The following is a 17,475-nucleotide window of genomic DNA, read 5'->3' as shown; positions in this document are numbered from 1 at the left end:
CGTGTGATATCTGTTAGGAGAATAAGGTGCATATTCCACACAGGAAGTACATTTTCTTAAGCAAGGATTAAAGCATGCAACATAATCCACCAAAAAGATGTTGCCTCACAGTAGTGCACTTTCCTAAAGCTTCTAGCCTCCTCCCACATCACTGAAATCAGAAGGCAAGGCCCCAGGTGGGCTTTCTTTCTGATACTTTCTTTCTATCTTATACTTAGGACCAACATTGGCTACAAGAACCCCCAAGTCTTCCAGGAGTCATCTGCTCACTAACAGCAGTCCCGCTTTGGAAAAAAGAGACTGCAGACTGGAAAGAGCAATCTTCCTCGCACCATCAATGCGTGGTTAACATGTAAGACACCCCACAAAGAAAACTGGACTGGACGCGTATACTCCCCCTTAATACAAATAGCTGCACCAATCAATCACACGATTACTAAGTTCCAGTAGGTTTGCAGGTGAAGGGCCCAAGTGAGAACTAAATTGAGCGTTGGCGATTATTACATCGTTCACAGAGACCTGGGCCACAGGTGAGACCTGGGCTATAGGGGCACCTGGACTGCCGGCCCCCCCCCCCTCCCCCCGCGGGCCCGGCGGGACGCCCCCGCTCGCGGCCCCTGGGGCCGGGCCCAGCCGGCGCCGCCCGCCCCGCGCCCCGCCTGCGGACGCCGGCTCTGCGGCTGCGCCCGCTCTGCGGCTGCGCGCGCTCGGCAGCGCCGGGGCGTGCCCGCGCACAGCCGGCGGCGGCGCGGCCATGGCGGCGGGGGGCGCGCTGTGGGCGGAGGCGCGGGCGCTGCTGCCCGGTGCCGAGGAAGAGCTGTCCCTGGCGCTGAGCGGCGAGGTGGACGACTGCGTCCCGCCCCTGCTGCGGCGGGCCCGCGGGCTGCTCTACGGGGCGCCGGGCCGGCCGTGCGGGGCGGCGGCGGAGCTGCGGCGCCTGGGCGACGTCCTGCGCGACTACGCCTGGGAGAAGCTGAACTCGGGGCCGTGGCGGGAGGTCGGCAAGGCCTGGCGGCAGGTCTACGCCTACGGCTGCCTCTTCGGCGCGCTGGCCGAGGTCGCCGCCTGCCGCCCGCTGGCGCCCGCCGTTCGCCTCTGCGACATGGGGCTGCTGATGGGCGCCTCCGTGCTGGACAACGTCCTCGCCCGCCTCGTCCGCCTCCTGCAGGCGCGGCTGCCCCGCGGGAAGCGGCGCGCCGCGGCCGGGGGCAGCGCCAAGGTACGGCGGCCCGGGGCTCCCCCGCCGCCGCCAGGGACCGCCGGGCCCCGCCCGGCCCCGCTCCGGGCGCGGTGGGGCGGCGGCGGGGAGCCGCGGGGGCAGCCGCCTGAGGAGGGCGTTTCTGTTGCAGAGGGTCCGGGTTGACCCCCCTCCGGCGCCCGTGGTGCAGCCAGAAGAAGCGCTTCCACACGTTCGCTGCCCTTCGCTAGAGCACTTCAGAGACAACTATCTAATTCCACAACAGCCTGTTGTCTTAGAGGGAATTATTGACCACTGGCCGTGTATGAAGAAGTGGAGGTGAGAAATTAGTTTCTTCCCCGTGCTTATAAGACGGGGATCACTTTGCGCATCAGATATCTTGACGCGCCTTTTCGTGGTAGACACCTCTACAGAAGGCGAGCACCGAGAGGGCTGGTTTTGGTTGGGCGTATCTTCCTGCTGCAGTACTGTCTTTGCTCAGTAAATGTTTTTCCATAGATGCTAGAAGTGAATCAAATCAGTTTAGAACATCATGTTGTAAGTGCTGCCGTGTGCCAGGGAAATCAGGTGCTGTCAGAGACTGCACTGGAATCCAGCTCTTCCGTTCAGGGTCTGGTGCAGGAGAGAACCCTGGCAAATTCCCTGCACATTGTTGTACGTAACTGGAAACTAGAGGTGAGTATGAACCATTAACTATATCGGTGAATTTACTCTCGTTTTAAGATCAGATGCTGGTGATACTTACGTCCTAGAATTTGCTGGTAAATAGTGCAATAGGAATTTAATTTCAGAGAGGCATGAATAAAGCATAACTGTCTCTTTCATTCACAAGTACAAGTAGTGCTGTTTGCTCAGTAGCACTTTTGAGTGTTCAGTTTCAGACACCTGAATTCAGGAGTGAGTAATAACATTGTGCCATTAGTTTAATGTAGGCAGCGGTGCCAACATTTCCAGTCATGAGAATCAAATATTTGTGAGCTGAAGCTCATGATTCCTCTTAAAGGAAGAAAGTACTCAGGCTTAGTTTGAGGAATTGCTTATATCCTTCCATTCCACAGTCAAGGGTAAAATCTACGTTAATTTAATGTAGATTGTTGTTATATATTTTATATATAACGTGTATATATATCTCTAAAATACAATTGGTTATCTACATTTTATATTTGTACATATTATATATGTAACTTTGTTATGTCTTAGGGATTTTTGTTGTTTTTTTTTTTGCAGCCAAGGTACTCCTCTGCCTATCTTCAGATACTTAAAACGATGAACTTCTTAATGTAATTAATATCATGGCCAACGAAGAGATGTGTATCACCGTTCAAAGGAATTCCTCTGACTTTAGCCAGGGTGGATATTACTGGCACCTGTATACAGAATCTGGCACTGGTAGACAGTTGATCTAGCATTAATAGTAGCAAGAAACAGTATTTTATTTAGCAAACTTGGTTGCAGGCAGCAAAAAGATTAGCCATCAGTAGTCAAGAGACTAACTGCTTAAATCTCCCTAGCTGTTAAGGAAACAATAATTAACTGAGGTAAACAAGGTTTTAAAACAAAACAGGCAGCATAATACACAGATGACAATAACCACTTGTTTTCTTGCTGCTTGGGTTGTTTACTGCTAACCTTTGTCTCTCTGATTTGTTGGTTTAAGAGGGGAAAAACTCATGGTAGTGGTTTTATTACCCTGAAAGATTTATTTTGATCGATTGTCCTCACATTCAAAAATGGTAACAAGAGAAGTATAAAAGTGTGATGGAACTTTTTTTCATTTCAGTGTGGACTATTTTTGTCAAGTTGCTGGGTGCCGCACAGTCCCTGTAGAATTGGGTTCCCGATATACCGATGAGGAATGGTCTCAGAAGCTCATGACTGTCAATGACTTCATCAACCAGTATATTGTGAATGAGGTCTGTTACTCTAATTTTTTTTCTTTTCCAAAAGCAGCAGTGGGTACTGGTATAGAATATTTGCCTAGTTGGAGCTTATTAGAATAAACATGCTTGGAGGTAGTCCTGAAGGTGGGGTTAGGCAATAAGCGTAGCACTGAATTAAAAGGTTTGGCATTGCGAGATCTGAAGCTACAAATAGTTACTGCAACAACCGTGGTTGTGGGGATGCATCTACACTCTTATAATTTCAGTATAGATGTAAGTTTTTATTTCAGAAGACCCCTTATACTAGTGAGCTGTTGAAGCAATTCTAGTACTCTGAAATAGTACATTGTAAATAGATGTTCTTACTTACAAGTAAATTCTTCTTACCTATAAATACATTAATGACCAAGAAGTCTTACCCTGTATGTCACTATGCATTTTTCTTTCTCTGCTGTAATTTCAGAACAGTGTAGGATACCTTGCTCAGCACCAGCTTTTTGATCAGGTAAAACTGCATGAATGTTTTTCCTCTCTGCAGTCAAGTGTTCCCTTCGTGTGTCAAATCATCCCTGAGAATGTCATTTCTTCTAGATGGAAGGGCTTATGAGGAATTGACAATAAGTCTGAAGTTTTTATTCCAGCTGTTTTGAAGGAAGGATTTTGTTCCATGGGGAGGATTTTGTTCCACCTGGCTGAAAGGAGTGGAAACAAAAGCCTTTCAGAGGTGAAGGTGTTTGATTTTAGGGCTGTTTCAGTGCAATGTAGCATTTACTTACAGGAATATCACCTGGAAAGCAGCATTTTCCCAAACAATAGGCAAGTTAGGGAGGAGGTTTGGACAGGAAACAGACTTCAGTGGTGATACGTTCACCAAATCTGCAATGTCATTTCAGTTAAACAGAGGAGATTAGGTTGGTGGGAGGTAGGAAAACGAATCATACAGAGAAGCAAGCTTAGTGTATAAAAGATAAGCTGTGCTTTTTCCTTGAACAGCAAACCTGCTTATTCTTGTAGTTCTGTCGTTCCGTGAGTTTCTCTGGTTTCTGCTGAAGCAAATGGGGTCTCTGAAGTATAAGAAACCCCTTTCCTTTTTAATTCCACCTCCTTCCAACAGAATCTGCTAGGACAGAAACCGTGAGGACATGTCCTGCAGATTCCCAGCAGCCCAGCTATTTCTCTGCCGCCATTGCAGAACAAGCAGGTCATTTGTTTTCTTTGTGTTAAGCCCTGTTACTCTATGAATTGTACACCTTTCACAAGTTAGTACATACCCTTTTTAATGTTCATTTCTTTATGGGAGTAGATCCCAGAACTGAAAGAGGATATCAGTATCCCTGACTACTGCTGCCTGGGGGAAGGAGAAGAAGATGACATCACCATTAATGCTTGGTTTGGCCCAGAAGGAACTATCTCGCCTCTTCATCAGGATCCCCAGCAAAATTTTTTAGCCCAGGTCTGTACTCCGCTTACTCTATGCAAGCTATTAATGCTATAGCTAGAAAAAATGCGTATGGTGTGTAAGTATTAGAGACAAGGACAGCAGACAAGTTGACGGATAACTGAAAGATAGTGAATAGGCAAATATTATTTCACTATTCTCTTGCATTGGTCACTGATGCAACTTAATGTCATCATTAACTACAACCAGTCATTGAGATTAACCATCACTTACCCTTATTCTACAGGTGAATGGAAGTGACAATGCACAAATACACCTTGAATATTGTGTTCAGTTTTGGGCCCCTCACTACAAGAAGGAAATGGCCTCAAGTTGCACCAGGGGAGATTTAGGTTAGATACCAGGAAGAATTTCTTCACAGAAAGGGTGGTTAGGCGTTGGAACAGGCTGCCCAGGGAAGCAGTGGAGTCCCCATCCCTGGGGGTATTTAAGAGACATGTGGACATGGCACTAAGGGACAGGGTTTTGTGGTAGACATGATAGTGTTAGGTTGATGGCTGGACTTGTTGATCTTAAGGGTCTTTTCCAGCCTAAATGATTGTGTGATTCAATGACAAGAAGTGGCTTTTCCAAGGCCACACAAGGAATTTGGAACCAAATTGGGAAGAACCTTGATCCTGTTACAGTGTCTGAAGGACTTTGGTTTTCCTGAACAGCAAGATGTTGGGTAGACTTAGGTGCATCCACTTCATGTTACCCCATAAGATTATCTATTTGTGCATGCATTGAGAGTTAGGTGAAGTAGCATTTGCAGTAACTAACATTTTACATAGTTCCGTACATTAGTAAAAATACCACCTAATGCTTGGTTCTTTAGAGAGCTAACTAATACCCATATTAATGTATAAAAATACCTGAAGGAAGGGTGCAAAGAAGCTGGAGTTAGGCTCGTTTCAGTGGTGCCCAGTGATGGGATGAAAAACCAATGGGCACACTGAAATGCAGGAGGTTCCATCAGAACATCAGGAAACACTTCTTTACTGTGTGGGTAACTGAGCACTGTCAGAGGTTGCCAGAGAGGTGTGGAGTCTCTTTCCTTTGAGATATTCAGCTGTCTGGTCATGCCCCTGAGCAAGCTGCTCTAGTTGGCCTGCTTGAGCAGTGGGGTTAGACCAGATGACCTCCAGAGGTCCCTTCCCACCTCATCCAGCCTGTGAGTCTGAACTAATTTAATCATGATACGTAAATAACAGCTAAAGGAGGACATGGAAGCTTAACATTCACTGCCAGCCTGTATCTTTGCCTGCTGATGTATTCTCAGTTCTTCTGACAATTGCTTTCTGGCTGTAGAGCTCAAATAACATTGCATAAATTGGGTGCCTTGACCACTGAACTTGGTCAATTTGGTTAGAGGCGTTTGCTGGTATTTTGAATTTTATCTGCTCCAATGGAGCAGGTACTTGGATTCCCATAATCCGGTATAACTTTTTATTATAACAGCATCTTTACTAATAACAAAAAACATATCTTTTATTTAGTGTTAAATGCCAATTGTAGCCAACAGTATGGTATATTAGACTGTTTGCTAGTTAATTGAACATGTCACTTTCCAATAATATATAGGTTCATGGCAGGTGGAAAACATTTGTTTTAATATATACAGGTATTTGGAAGAAAGTATGTCTGTCTTTATTCACCACAAGATTCAGAAAACCTTTACCCACATGAAGGACAAATTCTTCACAATACTAGCCAGGTAAATAGTTGCCTGAATTTTTAGTGTCAGTAATGTTACTTTATCAAATCATATTTAACGCATTCTACTGTTGTTTGTTTGTTTTTAATAGGTTGATGTAGAAGATCCTGACTTAAATAAGTTTCCCAATTTTAGAAAGGCTGCACGTCAGTCCTGTGTTCTGATGCCTGGACAGGTTCTGTTCATTCCGGTTAAATACTGGCACTACATACGATCTCTTGATATTAGCTTCTCTGTCAGTTTCTGGTGGTCATAACTTTGAAGCATGCATGAAGTTTGTTAGTATTGTAATAGCAATTAGAAGTCAGGAAAAGTAGCATCTAGTATGCTTCGCAAGTGAATTCTATTTAAACATGAGAATGTGTTTTTCACTATCCAGAGGCCAGAGGTGGATTGAAAAATAAATAAAAATCCTTCTTTCAGTGTGGTGAAAGAACCTGGATGCATAAATGTGGGTAAACAGAAGTTGCATCAACCACTTTATTTTTGTGGATGTTTTCAATATCACCTCCTTGTAAAGAGTAACTGTTGGCTCATTATTGTGTGTGTGTGTGTGTATATCTGAAACAGCTCTGTATATCAACAGTGCCATGACTGCTCTTCAAACTATGTTTGGAACATCAGGTTAGTGTTATCTTCTACTTGGATTTAATAATAGTAAAAACTGGAGTTAAAAGTGACAGCCCGAAAGTTCAATACATTTAAAAAAAAAAAAAAAGTAACATGAAGCGAGATAACTTCTTCCACTTAGACTGGTAAGTGTTAGGGACTAGGAAAGTAACTAAGTGTAGTTAATCCTTAGTTTAACAGCAATTAAATAAACTGAAGCTTAATCATACTTTGATAGTCAGCTGAACTGCAGACATTCTGCATTCTGCCATGGAAGTCTTGAGTCCCTTTCATTTCTACCAAGGTAAGATGTACTAACACCCTGCTCTGGCACCTGGCAGTAACATTGTCTTTTTTTCAAGTCACTTTTTAAAGGAAAATGCATCTTTACAGAAAACTGGAGAGTGTGAAGTCCTAGTTCTTAAATAAATAAATATTCAAGATTCTTCTAATACTTTACAGATGAAAGCTGAAATTGCCCCAACTGTCTCGTACTACTCCTTCCCACTAGTTTTGACTGGGAATATTCCATCTCTTCTTGACCATAGCTGCCTGCGACCTGGTTCTGTGACATGAACTCTCTTCTGTCAAAAGAAAGGACAAAAACCAAGCAACAGTGCCAGCTGAGAGTTCAGACTCTAGTCCTAGATCAGATATTCAGCTGACCTTTTTAGCAAAAAGACCTGAAGTGCTACACTGATTTCTCAGCTACTTGAAAACCATGTGAAATTTACATACCTAAACTGATAGCTTGTGGGATGGAGACAAGCCCTGTGGTGCTGGTAACAGGTTTCATTCTAAGTTGTACAACTGAAGCCACACAAATATGGAACACAGTAGCTGACACAGGCTTTAATAGTTCGCAGGCATAGCTCAGCTTTCAAGACTGAGCAAAAACATTTACATTTTTTGTTCCCAAACATGCACTGAGAGTCCCAACCCAAGAACATGGAGAACTGTGTACACACAACCACCCCCAAGAAAGTTGTCTGGGCATAACTGTGTAGGAGAAGAGGTCAGTGATTTTTTTATTGTAAGCCTCTTAAAACTTCAGGAAAAAAAAAGTACGCTTAACAGTGTACTGTTACTAATGAATACAATATAGTCTGGCTATTCTGCCAGAGAATGGGCAAAAAAACTTAATTGAAAGTAATTTTTACTAACATCATCTAGTGCTAAGAATGAAGCTCTTTTCTGCTGTCTCTTTTTGATGACTGGGACTCTATCCGACTCATATCTGTAAAGAAAGAAAAAAAGCAAAGTTAATGACAGAAAAAAAATGGGATGATACTGTATGACTTGCAGATTTTTAAAATGCTTTATATATTCGTGTGCTTCTGTTCAGAATGTCCAATTTCCCTGGTTAAATGGAGAAATTCTTAAAGAGTTTCCCATCTTCTTAGAAACTCAGTATTTCCAAATGTTTGTGTGTTGTTCCTATTCATCCCCCTAAAACTTTAATGTTATGATAAACGTATTCACAGGATCTGCTAGTGACCATAAGATAGAATTTTTGCAGTTTCAGGGTTCAGTGTTGCCCAAGGATGGTTAATCCTCAAATACACAACTGGAGCCAGAAACAATTGATATTCAACTACAATTGTAAATAATACTGGCAGTGCCATTGACTATCACGATTCATTCTTAAGTATTTTTTTTAAATATATTGCTTTATTTTTCTTAAATATATTGCTTGGTACCTGGAATCTCGCGAGGCCAGGAATAATTACAATAAGGACATCGTGGTTCAGTTTGAGCTTTGGAGTACTTCCCAACACAAGATAAATGCATTGCAATTCCACAGCTTTCGCATACTTGGCTCTGAAATCAGAAGTGTTACTAGAAAACCTTCCTAATCTGTCCTTCAGTTCAACATAAAGTTGTCACAATACAGATAGGCAATGCTTTATTCCTGAGAATGGTTCACATATTACGGTTAGAAGACACTCGGAAATCAAGGTTGGTAAAGGATAAGAGTTTTTCTCCTGGAAACTAAGAAATGCTATTTTCCTGTATGGATATAACTTAGCTTGAAAGCCCAACAACAAGCTGCCATAAAGGAGAGCAATTAGGATGGAAAAAGTAATATTGTGGAAGCACATTAGCTGGAAGATGGGAAGATTTAGGGGCAAGGAGCAAGAGAATTTGGTAGTTTTGGAATAGGACTTCATGCTGTAACTTCTCATGCAAGACTAAACTGGAAACTTGCCATGTATCAACACGTAGTCCTTTAGTAGTGCTATATATAAATACATGTTCACTCTGAGCCAAAATCCCTAAACCAAAGATGAATGGTTGTCATACGGAAGATTACCATTTATAAGGTCCAAAGATAAGACAGCTAGCACTTAACTGTTATGCCTGTTTAAGGATAAGGGTTCATCTCTAGCCTGCTGGTTTTGGAAAGTAAGACAGCACGATAATGTTCTTGTTTGGGTAAATTCCCATCCTCCAAGTTTATACTGTATTTTTTTCCAAAGACAGAAGATAAAAATATCTACATTGAAACAAATATTATATACGCAGGCAACATTACCAGATTACAACACCAGAATTTTCAGTGTCTGCCTAATACTTGAGAATGTATCACAAATTTTTGCTATGAGAGAGGCCTGCTGCAGTAATCAAACTGTTACCTGGATGACAAGGCTATGGCAGAGGTTACACTTTCTTGCTGTATCTTGGTAGGTGCTGAGAATGTACTGTTCCATCTCCATTATGCAGCGAGTATGCAGAGTATATTCCCCATTTCTCTAAGGAAACAAATGATGAGATTAGCACTATCTTTTAGTTCCTTTTTCCTTTTGGGATCTTCCTCACCACCTGTTAGCAAGCATTTGATATCCAAGTTTTTTCTGCCATCATGAAGCAAACATTCTGACGTTGATAAAATGCAAAGCTGAAACACTTTTGATGAGGCAGAATTAATTTGTTAAAAGAATTGTAAGAAAAAATCTCACACCTTTAACAAATATAGTCCCCAAAAGGTACAGAGGAGCATACATGCTCTCCTTAAAGGCATATGGTTTGGGAACCCTTCATTTGAACATTAGCAGAACTTCTACTGGTTTTCTAGACATCTAACATTTACTACTTGAGGTGTCTTTGAAAATCTCTCTAACGTAAGAAAACGTGTGGCAGCAGTTGGGAGATCTATGATGTGATAAATCCAGGAGAAAAGGGATTGAGGTCTCACTTTTCATGGCAAGTAATTGTCATGTCCACATGGTAAAACTAATCTCCATTTCTCCAATTTTTCCAAAACTCTGCATTTCTGATATAGGAGTTTTCAATGTGCTTGGCCTCACTGCTTTTCAAGGAATTCTAAATGTAACTGACAGTACTGATCAACCTAAAGAGCTTTTCCCCAGCTTCTGTTCCAAGTTTTAAGTATATCATGCTGCTGTGTACAAAGGATGCCGTTTATGTTCTAATGCAGGGCTGAGCACAGATACCCACACTAACTCAGGTACAGGAAACTGAAACCTCGTTGTCCTGTGTAGACCTACCCGAGGACTTTTTGCTTGTAAATGTACAAGCTTTTCTGCAAAAATCATTGACTGGAGTACCAATAAGCATAGGCCTAACAAAACCTTTTTTGCTATCATTCATTAACAGACAGCTACAGTTTCAGCCATCACATCCATGAGAAAATAACAGCTGGACCTATTAAAATACAAACACTTCAAAAGAGAAAGCAGTTACCTCAGAGAGCCAATTATCCTCCACAAAAATTTTCAGCACTTGTTCTGCTTCCTTCTTCTTCATTTTCTTTGTCTTAAGTTGGTCAGCTAAGTTTAAAATATCTGTAGAACAGGCAAAGCCATTTTCTGATAAAATGATTAGGTCCATCTGTAGAAAGAAACATTTTCAATCACTAAAAAAACATGTAAAGAGATAGACATACCTTATAGTAATGTGCAGCTTTCTCAGCATCCATACAAACCACCCATATGTATGGATGCTGATAAATACTGCAGTATATGGCTGGAACGAGAACTGCAGAACGGAGGCCAAAAGCTAAAGCCATCATTGTTACCTTGACAATTTTAATCTTTGCCAAGAAAGCATTTCCCCAGTACAACTGTTCAGTGCTGCCTAAATGAAGCTGCAACCCTTTAGCATTCTCAGAAGTGACAGATATGTTTCTTCTTATCTGACCTCTGCCAATGTTCTTTTGAGGAAAAGTCTTTCACTACTGAACTAAGATGGTGCACTCTGGATTCATTAATGCTGCTGAACCTATCTGGCACACAGAGGTTATAGCAGTATTATCAATTTTCAGAGATTCTCTCATTGGGAATATTCCTGCTACACATTATCACAAAGCAGAATGCAGAGATTATATGCTAGTAATAATATGCACCATGACAATACCATTTCTGCAGTGCTGACATGGCTGTATAGGTTCTACCACAATAAAGAGGGTGGGAAGACTCTGCATTCTACCAGTTCAGATGACATTTCAGCAGCTGTCACAGAACGATCAATACACCGCTTTCTAGTTTATACAAAACAGTTTTATTTAGAGTGCAAAATCAAGGAAAGTCTAATGGCTGGAGAAATTATGTCTTCCAAGTTCTAGAAAATTCACTAAAACATGCAAGATACAAAGCTACGATCACAACTCATTAATGGTTGATATGAAACTAGACATTGCATGTCCTGGCATCTCAGCCCAGTAGATCTATTTGGAACTTTAGAAATTTCTCAAGTGTATGTTTTCTTATTTGATGATCAGCATTCTGAGTAGTTTATTAAACAGAATAAATTGGCAACAGCAGTAACAAACATTTCCATTCAAATCAACAAAGTAATAACTTTTTTGTAATAACATTAAAATGTACAGTGTATTATTACTAGGCTACTGAAGACAGTGAAAAATTCAGCAATCACAACTGAAACATCTAGGAGAAAGTTGCTGAGGAAGGATGTTTGTCTAACTAAAAGAAGATATACCAAGTCATTAACTCCAAGGAGCACTCCCCCATTCACAACTACATTTTATCAATACGTGATTTTCATTCAACAGGCAATCATTACTTGTATATATTCCCATCTCTCACGCCACATGCCCTATTTGATTTGAGATAAAATTAGTTATTATTAAAGTTACGCAAGATGGAAACTAATTCTTGAAACACATCTCAAATTTCCATTCATTTTAACAGAGTACCTTCTCAAATAACGTGATTTACTAACGAGTAACTGACATACTTACAGTTTTTCTAAACAATTCTAATTCATTTTCTGCATAGTCAGATGCCATTTTAGTAATTTCAGTTTCTGCCAGATTCACCTACAAAAAAAATACACTGAATTCAAGGTGCCCGTGTGTTCCTACACCATAAATTGTAAAAGATCCCCCAGGGTAAAGAATACATCATCTTGAAATTAAACAAATGTCATTTCTTAAGTGAAATAAATGTCATTTTTGTAAGTGGCACGAAGGAGGGTACCCGACTCCTTTCTTTAAAACCCCCGACCTTTCCAACCACATGTTCTCCACAGCTGCCTCTGCCTAGTCCGAATTCTTGAACAATCCTACTTCCCACCCTCCATAGCCTGGAACAAAGGGAGGTAGACAAGTGCAAAGAATTTAAGGCCAAATTTTAAGCTTATATTAAGCTAATACAAAAAAATGCCAAATTCTGACACATGATGCAAAGTAATACAGTAGAACTATATTCCACCAGGATAACTGTGCTGCTGGACAGTAGCAATAACTATTTTGTGATACACATTTGTTTCATTATGAAAAACAATTAATGATACTTCATATTCCTATTGTACACACTACTGCTATTTATTACTAGCTCAACTTAATTGGCAAAATGACGCACAAAGATTAAAAGCAGAATCTAGTATTAGAAGACCTCCTCTATGGTCTTTTGAAATCACTATATAACCTTCCTTCTTTGGCATTTGCATTACAGAGCATCCAGTGAAATTTTTTAGCCTATTCTTTAGCATCCCTTTATACTAAGTTATTTTTTTTTTTATTTCAAGAAAAAGAAAACTCATGTTGGAAAGCTCCCCGTGTTTTTTAGTTTAAAAATTCCTCTTAAGAAAAAGAGTCTCCTGTGAGAAAGAAATCTTACTTCAGCGCTTAAGTAATGTTTATGCTAAATAAATCAGACGCTGCTATGGTCCTTGCTGCCATGTTCTGTTGCCACACACCTACGCTCTTGGCAGTTTATCTTCACACTTCTCCGTTCTACAAGTAGCTTCTACAGCAGCTGTCAGCATAACAGTGGAATAGCCCCACAAAAACAAAACAAGACACTGCTAAGAGTAAGTCTCATCATGCTGGCAGATGCAGCCTTCAGTTCTATCTGATTTTTCTAAATAGCACTTGTATTATACTGTAAGGATCCTAAGTAATTCAGTCTTCTTAACATCCAAAGATGGCACTTAGATTCAGTTAGTTTTTTTGCCAAGTTTACAATCAGAAGGCATGCATACCTTTTATCGGCACGTTATTCAAAAGTTAATTTCAAAGCAGACACAGGAAACTACTGTTCCATGGGGTTTCGTGTATGCACTCGTTATGAGAAGCCAAAACCACAAGATGGCAGCACGTCACATACTTACCAAGGCATAATGGGCTCTCCCATCACCTTCAGACATTCCTTTCCGGATCTGCATAAACAAAGGCTGTAGCTGGATATTAATAGTAGTGATGAAATCATCCAGTTTATCATGTGCATAGTAGACTGAAAATAAGTAAGAAAAAAACAGAGGAAAAGAAAACAAACACATCAGGCAGACCTTTTTATGTGTTACCTGCTGAAACATTTTTCCTAGGTGTAATTAATTGCTAAGTTATTGAGGCAGAATTCAAACAGGTCCACTAGATGCAGAAGACAATTTTCCTGTGCTGCTGACTACTAACCTTCAGAGAAGTTCAGCTCCTTGAAAATCAGACTTTACAGAAAGAGAGACCAAACATTTAGCTTCACTGTATGGAACTTATCACACTAATTCATTAATTACAGTGACTTGAGCTAAGTTGAATTGAAAATAAAACATAACCAGGAAAAATTCTCATACCCAATACAAAAATATACTTGATTTCTTTCATTTATACACAAGGGATTCTTTTTTTGTTGTTGTTTGCTTTTTGTTTTGTTTTCTATTTCATAAATTAGTAGCACGTAACAATCAAGTTACATGTCAGCAAATTTAAAATTAAAGCTCTCTAGATACACTGTTAATATCTTGTGTCATGCTCTACAAGCAAATGAAATAGTAGCAGAAATTTTATCACAGACATAATTAAGGTGAACTTTAGAGTAACTCTGGAGTACATTCTGTGGCTTATGCTTGCACAGCAACAGCACATACTCTCAAGAGTTTCCATCCAAAAGAAAATGATGTCAGTGGCAAACTCCTGGTGACTTCAGCAGTCTAGGGCTCCAAGTTATCTATCATTAAGCAATAAATAACAACTGATTGAATTAGAAACCATTTATTCAAATATATTACTAGTTGAAATCAGCTACTTAACAGATTTGCTGAGAAACCACACAGACTAATGTGATCTTCCTTCACTAAGTGTGCACAATCTTCATATTCTGTGTGTATACAGGAAATCTTTTTGTCCTTTTTTCTTCTGGAAAAATATCTATGACATGTCAATAGTACTTCAAAATAACATATTTAAGAAGACCTTGTTGTACCATGAGTACAGTAGATGCATAATAGAGCCAGGACTACTCTTAATTTCGAAACACTGGATTAAACTGTTTGAAAGGTCTTAATTTCCAAAGTTTTCCCATAAAATATAGTACCTTAAAAAATCCCATGATTTAGTAACTGTTACTGTACATGTTTTTTTTTGTTTGTTTGTTTTGTAACAGAAGTAATTTCCTTGTCTAGGGCATAAAATGTCTGAGTACTGTATCTCAGTAATTTCACAAACTTTTCCACACACTGACACAAAATATGAAGTACTTGCTACACAGCAGTTGCAATGGAGTCATTTTTTCTAAATCCCTCTAATAAATAATCCTTTCTAATGAATGATAACTCTTATCAACTCTTACTGCAGTACTCTCTGATCCTGCACACTGAAAACAGGATCTAGATGTCAAGTTTTTTTCTCTACAGATTCTTTTTTCTTAACACACAACAAGCTGGTTATGTCTACCTTACCGGTTTAGGCCATCTCTAGCATTTATGATAAATTCTTTTACAAAAGTACAGTGGCTTGGTTCTCACAAATACAGGAGTATACTTCCAAAGGCCAACCATGTTTTCCTACTGTTCCATTTTTTCAGTCAAAAATTTGAGGAAGTGCTGAAATAAGCTCTTTTGGTTTCAGAGTTTGAATACCTATGGAGTCTGACTCAGTTTAACTAAGGAAAATACATAAATAGTGCCATCACCCAGAAAGGACTCCACTTCTGGCAAGAAAGCAAGATGGAGTTCACAACAGGTTGTGCACATCAATCCCTACAGCCTCCTAACAGAGAAAAAGAATCGTTAGCACTTGTGCTGCTACAGTTACCATCGCTTAGACATCCTGAAATGACAGAAAGCCCCAAGTAACATTTCAGAAGACTCTTAAAATAAAATTCTTAAATACTAGAGAGCTAGCAAATGACTTCAGTGCATATCAGATCTTAAAATGTGTAATGGAAACTACATTTGCTGGAGTTTTCTGCCTTTCAATAGCAATTGGTTAAAATCACTGCTTTGAACTGCATTTTGATCCTTCCTTTTAAATGGCTCTTTTTGTTCTTACATTCTTTGTCCTTTTCAATTTTGTTCATAAACAATGATGAAAATACAGGAATTTTATTATTTTAATTATTTTCTGGGAAAATGTGATTGAGATACCTAAAACCAACTAATTAATTAGTGCTAAACACATCACTCATTTCAGCTTTATTTCAGTTTGTGCCCACCACATTTTCAAAATTAGAGAAGATGAGACACAGATCTCTGATCTGTGAGCAGATCTCTGAAAAAAATCATGAGCTGATTACACGTTTCTATACCACTGAAGTCTCAACATGAACTTCAAACAAATTAGACGGTACACAACAAAACTTTTGTTCCACACGCCATAAAATTCAGTTTGTTATTGCATGTATTAGAATTAACCAGCTTACAAAATAATTAGTCGTGTGACAGATTTACTTGAGATGGATTAACAGCATACACTTCATATTATATTCCAAAGCAAATCTTTCCAAACAAGTATGAAGGAAAACATTCTGGAAACTTCACAGCTACCAATGTCAAAATATATTTAAAAATATATATTTACACAGTCTAAAAAAAAAATCTTTGCTAAAATAAAAAATGTTCTGTATAAGTCTGACTGGATTAAAACTTAGTTTGCATAGTGCTGTGTTGTTGGGTTTTGTTCTGTTCTTTTAACTTCAGGAAAGAAAGAGAACACGTTGTTGAAGTTTTTGTTGGTTTTGTTTTGTTTTCTAACTTTTTTTAGGTGGTGTATGGTATTCAGAAATCTAATTATTTGTAAATCACAAATGAAGAAAAAAAAAATCTCCATCTCTCCACTTTTTCTCCAAAAGAGACACACCTTTATGGATTTCACAGCAGCGCCTGTGTAACTTCCTAGCCTCTGATCCTTCCATTATCCCGTGTGACATCAGGACCTGCAAGAACCGTCGATGAGCATCAGACATCTGAGCTGCCATAGCAGCTTTCCACCAGTCTTCGTATGCTGCAAGACACAGACACTGAAATTAATGCATATATTTACGCAAATTACAAATAATACACCCCAAGCATAAATAAGATTTCAGTTCAACTCTCTACCATTGTATCAGGGCAAAAAAGCTGATGGCTCAGCTTGTTCTTCAAACAGACAGTGCCTAACTCCAGCAGCCTAAGAGAAAGATGCAAAAGAAGTCCAATGAATTTTGCCTAACGCTTTGAGCCACCAAATAAAATGACGCGGGCATTGCGCTGCCATGCCCCAGGCCCAATCAGCAGCACTACACACTACAGTCGGCAGGACGTCTCGCATAGCTTTGTATTGGATGCGCTTGTTTGCTACTCATCCGAGCACCTTGTCTAGTTAGAGTGCAACCCGCTTAGGACAGAAAACCCTCCTCTGCGTGTGCCGAAAAACGCCAGAAGTAAAATCATCTCGGGAAATTCCTCGACCGCGCAGCCAAAGACAGACAAAAACCTCCAGAAACCTCCAATCCCGAAGAGCAAATAACCGGCCGGCCCGCGGCACGCTGCTCCGCGCCGGGACTCGGGTCCCCCGCGTCACCCCCGGGGGCGGCTCTGGGCTCCCCAACGGCCGCCCGACGGCTCCGCAACCGCCGCCGCCGCCGCCTGCCACCGACCCGCTCGACAGCGGCTGCCCCGGGCCGTGCGCGGGCGGGCGGAGGCGCGCGGCGACGTGCGGTGACGTGCGGTGACGTGCGGTGACGTGCGGCGACGTGCGGTGACGTGCGGTGACGTGCGGTGACGTGCGGCGACGTGCGGCGACGTGCGGCGACGTGCGGCGACGTGCGGCGCGGACGCGCTTCCCGCGGCTCCGGCGGAGGAGGGGCCAGGCAGCAGGGGGAGGGCGGGGCGGGGCGGGGCTTCGCCGCCCGGCGCTGTGGGGCGCGGCCGCGCCCCCGCCCTCCCGAAGTCCCCG

At 41.1% G+C, this 17,475-nt stretch overlaps 2 protein-coding genes across 4 annotated transcripts; one reads left to right on the top strand and one right to left on the bottom strand.

Moving 5' to 3' along the window:
• Window positions 1-704: 704 nt before the first annotated feature.
• On the top strand, window positions 705-8,476 carry KDM8 (lysine demethylase 8). Of its 2 annotated transcripts, XM_083799396.1 has the most exons (7): window positions 705-1,219; window positions 1,350-1,516; window positions 2,979-3,111; window positions 3,542-3,583; window positions 4,382-4,531; window positions 6,141-6,233; window positions 6,325-8,476. In XM_083799396.1, exons 1-7 carry the CDS (start codon window positions 755-757, stop codon window positions 6,487-6,489), a joined length of 1,215 nt encoding a protein of 404 aa, XP_083655522.1. In that variant the 5' UTR covers window positions 705-754; the 3' UTR covers window positions 6,490-8,476. The 2 variants fall into 2 exon arrangements, with proteins under 2 accessions (XP_083655522.1, XP_083655523.1); XM_083799397.1 differs by lacking the exon at window positions 3,542-3,583 and having other exon boundaries at window positions 709-1,219.
• Window positions 7,668-17,281, bottom strand: NSMCE1 (NSE1 homolog, SMC5-SMC6 complex component). 2 transcript variants are annotated; one of them, XM_083799398.1, is made up of 8 exons: window positions 17,024-17,281; window positions 16,399-16,542; window positions 13,437-13,558; window positions 12,064-12,141; window positions 10,548-10,694; window positions 9,479-9,595; window positions 8,543-8,663; window positions 7,668-8,079 (listed from the first exon to the last, which is right to left on the bottom strand). In XM_083799398.1, the coding sequence occupies exons 2-8, from the start codon at window positions 16,514-16,516 to the stop codon at window positions 8,018-8,020; spliced, it is 765 nt and encodes a 254-aa protein (XP_083655524.1). In that variant the 5' UTR covers window positions 16,517-16,542; window positions 17,024-17,281; the 3' UTR covers window positions 7,668-8,017. The 2 variants fall into 2 exon arrangements, with proteins under 2 accessions (XP_083655524.1, XP_083655525.1); XM_083799399.1 differs by having other exon boundaries at window positions 16,891-17,252.
• Between the last annotated feature and the right edge of the window lie 194 nt (window positions 17,282-17,475).

The sequence above is a fragment of the Anser anser genome (genome assembly GCF_964211835.1).
Source record: "Anser anser genome assembly, chromosome: 15".
NCBI lineage: Eukaryota > Metazoa > Chordata > Aves > Anseriformes > Anatidae > Anser > Anser anser.
Note: the sequence above shows the minus strand (reverse complement) of the source record. Positions and strands in the feature narration are given on the sequence as shown.